Source organism: Acyrthosiphon pisum, chromosome A1, assembly GCF_005508785.2.
Source record: "Acyrthosiphon pisum isolate AL4f chromosome A1, pea_aphid_22Mar2018_4r6ur, whole genome shotgun sequence".
Classification (NCBI taxonomy): Eukaryota; Metazoa; Arthropoda; class Insecta; order Hemiptera; family Aphididae; genus Acyrthosiphon; species Acyrthosiphon pisum.
The window spans coordinates 70110895-70121275 of NC_042494.1; the positions used below are offsets into that span (position 1 = coordinate 70110895).

Sequence of the window (10381 nt, forward strand, 5' to 3'; positions counted from 1 at the left end):
CTGTTATTGTTAAAAATATTTAACATGTGTCTTTTTTTGTTTTAACAATATTTCATATCATTGATCCATAATTTTTAATAAAAACTCGCGTATAATGATATAATGTATATTTTTTGTATGGTAAAAAATTATACAATATTATAGTCGTTAATATGTAATGATACAATTATTTTGAAGTTATTAAATTGAAAGGGGGCCCACAAAGTATATGGTGTCCTGGGGTGGCCCAATTGATCCTTAATCCGGGATTGATCATTGTATAAGAATGTTTCATTATTAAAAAAATTAATTTAAATAGTACTAACAACTATCCAAAATAAAATGTTTTTTTTTTTTTTATATATTTTCATCGTTACTTAGTCATAGTCCATAGGTAAAGAAAGGAAACACATTGGTATAAAATATGATTTCAATAAAAATGTATTGAAAGAAAAAGGTAGAAAACTAATTGACTCAGAATTAAGGATTAAGTCCAACAATTTTATTAAAGAAGTGTTTTATTTACATTCACAAGCATATTGATTGCCCCGCAAAGTACATTCATACACTTCTAACGATCATTTTACTGAAAAAAATAAAAATAATAAATGTAATAATTGTTAAACATGGCATCATTACTTATTACAATACCTTTTTTCCAGAGGTGGCACCAACTTTAGTCTTTTTGGTACCTCGCACCTTCTTCATCCTGTTCTTTCTTTCCTTCCTCTGTTTTCTTGTCTGAACTTTCTTTTCGAAAAGTCCATGCTAAATAAATAATTGGTTTTGTAAATATTTATGGAACAGTTTTAAAAATAAAGTATTAAAAAAATTATTACCCTTTGAAGTCTGTATTTTGGTTCAAACTTCTTTGCATGATCTAATGTGTCGTAGATAAGAGCAAAACCTGTTGACTTTCCACCTCCAAAGCATGTTTGGAAACCAAAGACAAATACAACATCAGGTAAAACTTTGAACATCTTAGCTAATTTTTCACGAATATCAGTTTTTTTAGGAGAAGGTTTTCCTGGATGCATGACATCAACAACCTAAATAAATAAAATATTAATTCTAATTTATATCTTAATAAAAAATTAATTAATAACTTTTAATAGAAATTATGTATACAAATCGGTTAAGGTTTCAACTACAGTTTTTTGTTAAAAACCTGCTTGAAATAGTACTGTGATAATAATCTTTAACAATATTTTAATTTATTATGAATCCTTTGACAGCAAGCGATGTTAGAGGAGTTATGACTCATATAAAATAAAAATATTGTAAATCAAACATAAACAGGTTCCAACATACAGATTTGAGTTTAACGCCGATCATATTTTTGAAAACAGATTTTTGGTAAGTCAACTTTGGATCCTTATTCACATTTTAAATTTATTATTCTTAAAAAGAAAAAAATCCTACTTGATATTTTTAAGTTATGCCAAATAAGAATATTATGAAAAATTAGAGAAAATATTAAATTCTTAAAATTTCTGTTAGTCTTAGGCTGGTTCTTACGACCTCTGGTTAAAGTTAACCGACACTTAACCGGAGGAATTCTGCCGGTAATAAAATCCGTTATCATCTGGTTAGCGTTAATCGACACTTTACCGGACATTGTAAGAACGGCCCTAAATACATTATCCATAAAGTAAAATTTTGAAAATGCATATAATCACTGATTATAATATAGAGTTGGACATACAAAAACTATAAATAGCTAACTAAAGAGTTTGGTTAGATTTAATGAAAAAGCATAATGTCTTAACATTTTAAAGGTATTTATACAATGTCATTAAAGTTTATCTTTGAATTTTTACATTAATATTCATGGATTAGTTTTTAGATATAGAATACTGCATATTATTATGCTGTTATATAGAATATTATTGTGGTTAACTTTTTGATAATTTAAAAATAGACAACTTTTGATAATAACTAAAAACAATGCTTAAGGTACTAGGTCTCAATCAACCTTAATATTTAAATAACTTGTTTCTTTTCTTAAGCCAGTCTCATTTTTGAATCTCATTTGAGTCATGCGTATAGCTTAAGCAATACTTATTCTTAAGTATTAACTATGAATCACTTAATCTACAGAATAAACAAACATATATATTTTATAGTAAGTTATCAGTCTTTGAACGGTGGATAGTATGTGTTAATCATTTTGGGAAATGTTGTAAATACTAATATTATAAATTTATAGTTCAATTAATTTTATATTAATAAATAATGTACAATGATGTAAACCTGAAGATAAGCTTTTTTGGTAATTGTTTATTTATTTGAAACTGAGTATAAGAGTAAGTTGTTAAATCATAAATTATTTACTTACCATTTGTTTTCTGCATAGCAGTCGGTTGGTCATGAACTTGCGAGTCCGAATTGTAGCAGTAGAGGTATTGGCAACCTACACAAAAATTGTTATACTGTATTCTTGATTTAAATATTTAACATAAAAATCAAAACATTTTGGTTTTATAGATATATTTAATACTTGTTTAACAGTAGGATTATAAAACTAAAACGTAATAGACTTCTGCAATTTGTTAAACAATTTTACACGCTTTAATTTTAAATTGTTTACATAAAATACCATAAATAACATAAGACAATTGATATGAGAAATGACGAAAACTTTCTGAATATCAATAATATAAATTTTATACTTGAATTATTAAAAATATCAAATGTTATGATGACGCCTAACCTTGATGTCTAGAATCATTTAAAATTTGTATTTCACATTAAAAGAATATTTTTCAAGCTAACCAAAGGGTTAAGACTAATTTATATACTAGAGGTAAAGCCGATATTTTTCGATTTAAGTTTTTCGAGATATATTTGCTAAAAAGGTTTAATGGAGCCCCGTGTCTTTTACGTTTTGAGCATTTAAAAATTAGAATACTTAAGATTAAAATGGATAAAAGTCAAGCACTCACCATTTTGGCTGTTGTAAATCCGTGAGTTAAGGATAGCAAAACAAACTACATCTGTCACAGAATGTAAAAGAAAGAAGCACCAGCACAAACGTTTACTACTTCTGACTAGTGGCAATGGTGCCGAACATCATGAACATAGTAACAGAAATCTTAATAAATAAAATGGATGTCAAAAATCTTAGCTTTTGGCTACACTGTTGTCGTTACAATCACATGATTGTTATCTTATGATTAGCAGATAACCCACAGGGTTACCCTATGTATTAATAATTAATATTAATATTATCAATTGACATTTATCAATAATTGAGTTCAGTGAAATTAGGATTCAGAGAACTCTTGTTTTTTTTGTAATTAATTTAACACGATTGTATTTTACAGTTTTACACTTATACTAAATTACAACATAATAATACACTTTTACTAAATAAAATCAAAATCCATAATTTTTTGTTTTTTGTTTTATAAATGTGTTCAAAGTCCAAGGTATGAACTTGATTTATTAACATTCTTTTGTATTTAATTATTGTACTCTAAACTCTAAAGTTGTTTATTTTGTACGTATTGTTTACCCAGGACAATGAACAATGTCGATTCAGTTGGTCCTCCAGATCCAGTATCAAATTTGAGACCAATTAAATATCATATACCAAAACACGAGTCTTTAGTGGAACGTCAATTGCGGCTTAAGCGAATTGAAGTAGCAAAATGGAATCATGAATTTTGGACTAACCACAACCTGAGATTTATAAAAGAGAGAGAAGCGTATAAAAAATGTTTATCCGACAAGGGCATTTCAACAGCCACGGCCGATCAAATGTCTGAATTTTATAAAGATTTTTTAGACAGAAATTGGAAAACACATATGATTTATAACTTTGAATGGTATAAAAAAAATATAACAATTGTACGTTTAATGATGAATAAAAATATGTTCAAAGCAATTCAGTGGATTAAAATATTTAAGTTTTAATTATAGATTAGAATGCGTCTTTTAAAATCATTTGTAAGTGAAGTATTCAAGTTTGCTTAATAAACTATTTTACTTATTCAATAACTGTATTCACATATTTGTTATTATAGGGCATAAATCGCTATTCTACTTTCATACATCATATTCTTTTCGTGTTATTATTATATAACATTTACCTCTCACTTACACTACTTAAAGCAAGTTCCTTATCAAAAACGGATTGTGGTAATGAGAAATCAAACACATCATACTTTCATCTTAAACTGTCTAATGGCCGATGGGACAGTAGACGTATGGTTAAAACGTTTGATAATGTCATAATAGCAGAACAAGAACCAAGCGGAATGGTATGTTTAGCCACACAATGTTCAGTAGATAGATTACATTCTATTGTAGAACTAGCAAAAAATTGGAATGGATCAATATCGACAGCAATTTACGTAGCTGGTGAAGAATTATATTATTTACAAGGTAGGTTTATTTTACATCTGTGTGACCGTGCTAAATTGAATAGAGCATTAACAACTACTTAATTATAGATTATGTAAGATTTCTACGACGATGTTATCGATCAGTTCGTCAAACAGTTACTTTTCATCTTGCCCTACCTGCAAATCAATTTCCACAATCTACTCAATCAGGTTTTACAACAGACCAGTTACCATGTCACCAGGATCCAATTATTGTTTTATCAAATTTGATGAAGCAATTACCAGAAACTCTTAAACGATGGAGAATTCGCATGCCTTACCCTCAAAATCATCTTAGAAATCTAGCTCGTTTAAATTGTCAAACTCACTATGCATTGGTTACAGACATTGATATTATTCCTAGTATTGATGCAGCAATATTACTCAATACATTTTTGTCTGAAAGACCAAAATGTTTAAAATGTGTATATGTCTTGCCCACATACGAAGTTCATAAATCAGCTGACCCACCAAAAAATGTTACAGAGTTGATAAAATTAAAATCTACTGGGCTTGCAAGATATTTCCATATGGAAGTCTTTAAATTAAACCAGATGCCAACTAATTTTCTAATGTATGTATCTATTCTGAGATTTGGGTAACCTAGCCATAGTATTGTTACTAATTAGTAATTTGTATATAATAATATTCAATTTTCAGTCCTGTAAATACCTATAGTAAACACATTCTTGAAATTTTATTAATTCTTCATAGTTATCTTTTACAATAGTAGAAATGTGGCTTACTAATTATATTATATTTATAGGTTTGAAAAAAGTTCAAAAAAATTAAACGGTTTACACATCAGCCATAAAGTATCCAAATACCAATTGTACTATGAACCATTTTATGTGTCATTAAACAATGTTCCAATCTATGATGAAAGATTCATTGGATATGGTTACACCAGGAACTCACAGGTTTGCTTTTAGAAATATAAAATTGTTATATTTTATTATCACCAAATTTGTTATTTTCAGGTGTACGAAATGTTTGCAGCTAAATATCAATTTGAAGTACTTGCTAATATTTTTACGTTCCAGCATAGTTTTGCCTCTCAGAAAAGAAAATCAAACTATCGAGAAATTCAATATGCAGAAAATTTAGCATTATTCACTAAATTTAAAAAGGAAATAGCTGCACGATATTTACTAAGCCATTATTTATGAATTCAATAATTATTTTGTTACTTTTTTCTAATTTTATTCACAATATTTTTGCATTTGTATGAATTTGTTATTAGAATTTTAATTATTACATAGGCACTAAGCTGATCAGAGATGATTTAAATTCAAATTATTTTTAAATTATGATACTAAGGTTTTTGTTGCTTTGATTCTATGGTAAAATTATAATAAAAATAAGTTCAAGATATGTTCCAAAATTTAAAGTTATATACCTTTTTCTAAATAGTATAAAAAAATATTAATTGTTTATTGCACAATTAGAACTTTAAATAAATAAAGAAGACAATGTTTATGTAAATAATATGAGATTTATATATTATAATATGATTTTTTGGAGACCGATAACAATACTAAATCCATTGTAGTATTTTATTTTTTATCCGGTATTGCACAAACACTTAATACACGTAACAAAATTGAAAATAAATTAATCCTTAATTAAAATAAAAAAAATATGCATTCATTAAGTGTGCATTATTGTGTATAAAACAGTACATTTTAAAATAAAAAATAAAAACTAATAAAATGTATACAGCTTTTTTATTATTTGAAAAAATCGTATAAAACTCAGGTAACGTCTAAGTATTTATGTACAACATTTACGCAACTGGTTTGCAACTATTGTTTATAAATTTATAAATAATATAATAAAAATAATAATAATTAAAAAATCTAGGAAAACAATAATTGTTCGCTTAAAAGTAACACTATTAAATGCATACTGATATACTTATTTAATATAAATATTGTTTTTGTTTTTTTTTTCAAACTTAATACTAAATTCACTCTAAAACAAATCTTTTATTTACATAATATTTACAAAGAATCTTACTGGATCAAAAGATTTTTTTTTTAAAACTATATTTCAAAATAATTTTTTTGCAACAGAAGTTAATATAGAACAACATAATTAGTCCAATTAAACTTGTCACTTTAAGTACTGTTTATTTTTGTTAAATTGGAAGACAGTATGTCGATAGTCAGTTGATGGAGGAGAATTAAAAAACTATTTTGTATGTACAAGTAAATTGTACACTATTGGCATTAAACTAAATATTTGGGTACGCCACAATTTTGATTGATATGTACAAAAATTACAATGTTGACAAATTAATCTTCTGAGCGTGGTCAGCTGGAATGACACAAATCAAATAAAAGCTGGGAAATTGTTCTTGACGATTCAACATTACTCAGTGCTATATTTGACAAGTGTGCTTCATATCGTTTTAAATGCCTAAAAATAACAATGCAAAAATGAGATCTTTAAAATATATTTAAGTAAAATTGCATTAAAATTTTTACGAACCATCTTCCAGTCGAAGAATAAATGACTAGGTTCCTTAAAATAAGTGCCGATGTTAGACGTATGCTCTTGGTTACTGGACCTTCATTATCATCCTACACAAAACATATATTTTATAAATGTGAACGTTATCATTGGCAATAATATAAAATTAAATAAAAAAGCTAGTTAAAATTTGTATTGATATTTTTAACTACATACAGCTGTGATATAAACATAAATTTAACAAAATAAAAATATTAAAATTCTTTATAATATAAAATAATAAAAATTAATTTCAGTTTTAAAATTAGTCACTGTAAAATAATTTTTTTAAATTGAAAATATTCACCATCCTTATTTTAGGATATTTTTAAAATGTAATTTGAAATACTTTATTAATGTATGACATTTTTTTCCTTCATCAAATATAATATAAATGGCACAGGTTTAAAATTAATTTTAGATTCTGAGTGGATCGATGAATGTATTGATTTTACAAAAATGTTTTTTTTTTCTTTTTTCTTTTCTTTTGTGTGTGTACACGATAAGTAGTCAAATAATGCTTTGATTTTCAACTTCATTAATATAATGAACAATATGTTCAAAGGGAAAATGAATATTGTTGGTGCATTGGAGAGGTCAAAATTTAAAGTTTCATTTCCAAAAGCGCCATGAAAAACAAAAGAAAAATTTAAAACAAATTACCGTAGATATATGAAACTATTTTGATTTTTTTTGAACTGTTTAGGGACATTTTCAGAAATTCTGATTTTATTAGTTTTTTTTCTATGAATGTTAATAAAACCTTATGTGTTGAGTAAAAATAGTTGAAAATTGAATTCAAGATTCCTACTATATTGTTACAATGACATTTGAAAAACATTAAAAATCCTTAGTCACAGTTTTTTTTAAAAGCATTTAAAGTTCAAAAATTGACAAAATATGGAAAAATCACGAATATTAGCAAATTATTATGAGTTAAAAATTCGTAAAAATTTTTCTTTTTAAAACTAAAATTTTAAAATGTAATACAAGATACCTTATAAGATAATCTATCTTTATCAAAAAAAAAAATGTCTATAAGAAAGTCAAATTAAATTTTTATAAGAGTTTGAAATTCAAATTTTTACAACATTGGATATTCACACAATTTCTCATGTAGCGATTTTCTTATTTTGTTGTAATTCAAAAACGAATAACTGTAGATATATGAAAATTTCACTGAATGTTTAATACAAGGATCCTGATATATTGTTAAAATAGCAATTGAAAAATATTATATAGGCACAATTTTTTTTCATAAGCATTTAAAGATCGAATTTTGACATTTTATAAAATTTAAAATTGAATAATTATTTTGTAGTTAAAAATATGTAAAATGTTCAACTTATATACCTAAGGATTGAAAATTTAAAATAAGATTCTACGTAAGTAGTTAATTCTGTTACCAAAAAATCTAATAAACACGGTTTATTTTTATAGTTATTTTAAGTTCAAATTTGGACGAAATTACATAATAAAAAATCTTGAATAACTATTTTAGTTATTTTGTTGTGATTGTATAATATAATTTGTGGGTACTTGAAACTTCTAATGTATACTATTAATTATATATCTATGACAGTATCACAATTTGTTGTTATAAGTAGCTAATGGATATTGTTATATGATTAATTTGGAATTTATTATAGGTCAATTTTTTTTTAATACCATAGATAAGTATATAATATGTCTTATACCTAGACTGACATACTGTCTGCTCAGAATCGTTTTTCTAATACAATGATATTTTTATCATTTAATTCAAATTTAATACCATCCATTATACAGTGACCCACTTGTAACCTACTGCACAGCAGAGCAAACATACCATATTTTGAAATGTATGTATAAAATTGAAATTCCGAACTAATAGCTAAGTTAAGACTCTTTTATAGTAGTGCATCAAGTATTAGATTAGCTTTAGATATACAATATTTGATACATTTAAAATCTATTAATTTTCAAAATCGAAATTCAATAAAGCTTATTTAAAAACTGAAATAAATCAATAAGAAAATACTAAAAAAATAATAACATGTTTATACGCTAAAATGTAATATGTTAATTAATATTTAAAACAGAAATTATTAAGGTCGGTTTTGTAGAAATAAAAAGATTTATTATTATAAATTAAATAAAAAATACTTAACAAAAAATGTTTGTTTTTACCCTGAATAGACATTTATGTATACAGATCATTTTGACCTATGATTATTAGATAATATAACAAATATAAATATAATATATATATAACTACATAACTACCAATACAAGCCATATGTGTTTATATATTATAATATTACACATTTATATATCAATTGTTACATTTTTTAAACAAAATTATGTATAAAAATGAATAGGTAATATATTAAATGGATAAAAATTTCTATTTTGCATACGTATCTAAAGTGCTAGTTTTATTAATGTGCTTAAAATATTAATACTATTCTTTTAAAGCGGTTTTACATTAAATTTCATCCAGTATAACGTATAACGTGTTATATTATTATATTGTTACATCTTACATTATTCAACATCGCTAATTTGTAAACAGCAGTTCCAATTTTGTATAGTAAACTTTAATAATAGATTGAATCAAGGCAAACACAAAGGGGAAGGGGCCAAGTGGCCCCCCTCTTTAAATGTCACAAAACGAAAAAAAAAACTATTATATTAGTATGTCAAATGATCAGGGCTTTGCACCCGAACGTAACCTGAAACCTGAATTAACCCAAATAAATATCATAAGCCAAAACCTGAATATACAAAACCGATTGAAAAAAAATGAACACCTGAAATAGCCCGAAACCCAAATTTCCATTCAGGTTTGCCAGAAACCTGAATTATTGAAAATTAAGTGACATATCAATTAGTATGTATTTTTTGCAACTAAGAAGATAAGAAGATAGTAGTGTGAGTGTGTAACAGATAACTAAATTTTTTTTTTGTAACCTACAAAATAATTAATTAAATATTTAAAAAAGACCTTGATGCTAAATGATTTTAGATTCTGAGTGGAACGATGAATGTATTGATTATACAATGATGTGTGTTTTTTTTATTTTTTTATTTTTTTTTTTTTTTGTGTCTGTCATCACCTTTTAGGACAGTAAAAGTGCTTCTTCAACAGTATCTTTTCTGATAGGAAAGTGAATCTAGTTGGTACTTTGGGGGGTCAAAAGTAAAATTTTTCCAATAGTTTTCAAAAGCGCAGTGAAAAACAAAAGAAAAATTAAGGAAAAACGGGAATTTTTACGCAAAATCTGTTTTCGAGAAAATTGATTTTGGTTTTTGGTGTAACTTTAAAACGAATGACTGTAGATATATGAAATTTTCACTGGTTTTTTAAATTTCCATTATCTATACATGATAAAATTTTCAAAATATTTTGATTTGTTTTGAGCTGTTTACGGACAATTTCAGTTTCCAATTTAATTTGTTTTTTTTTTCTATGAATGTCAATAAAACTTTATTTGTTGAATAAAAATACTTGAAATTTA

General features: G+C 25.5%; 3 protein-coding genes across 5 annotated transcripts in view; 1 reads left to right on the top strand and 2 right to left on the bottom strand.

The window, feature by feature from the left end:
- Nucleotides 1–448: 448 nt before the first annotated feature.
- Nucleotides 449–3074, bottom strand: LOC100168780 (40S ribosomal protein S24). The gene is made up of 5 exons (XM_001943947.5): nt 2925–3074; nt 2318–2392; nt 819–1028; nt 631–747; nt 449–565 (listed from the first exon to the last, which is right to left on the bottom strand). The coding sequence occupies exons 1-5, from the start codon at nt 2925–2927 to the stop codon at nt 563–565; spliced, it is 408 nt and encodes a 135-aa protein (XP_001943982.1). The 5' UTR covers nt 2928–3074; the 3' UTR covers nt 449–562.
- A 145-nt stretch (nt 3075–3219) lies between these two features.
- LOC100166704 (UPF0671 protein CG14806-like) lies at nt 3220–3974 on the top strand. The gene is given in 2 exon segments (NM_001162247.1): nt 3220–3410; nt 3501–3974. A coding segment is annotated over 1 exon segment (393 nt). The 5' UTR covers nt 3220–3410; nt 3501–3504; the 3' UTR covers nt 3898–3974.
- Nucleotides 3975–6075: 2101 nt separating this feature from the next.
- Nucleotides 6076–10381, bottom strand: part of LOC100161479 (AT-rich interactive domain-containing protein 2) — a 26472-nt gene continuing 22166 nt past the window's right edge. For all 3 annotated transcript variants that reach the window (XM_008184899.3, XM_008184890.3, XM_008184894.3), the window contains 2 exons: nt 6861–6952; nt 6076–6788 (listed from right to left, as the gene is read on the bottom strand). In XM_008184899.3, the coding sequence (XP_008183121.1) occupies nt 6683–6788; nt 6861–6952 (198 nt within the window). In that variant the 3' untranslated portion in view covers nt 6076–6682. The remainder of the gene's footprint in view (nt 6789–6860; nt 6953–10381) is intronic.

Coding starts and splice junctions, on each gene's coding strand:
- LOC100168780 (XM_001943947.5), bottom strand. Junction 1,029..2,317: donor TGCTATGCAGAAAACAAATG/GTAAGTAAATAA, acceptor TTATTTATTTAG/GTTGTTGATGTCATGCATCC. Junction 748..818: donor CAAAATACAGACTTCAAAGG/GTAATAATTTTT, acceptor TTATTTATTTAG/CATGGACTTTTCGAAAAGAA.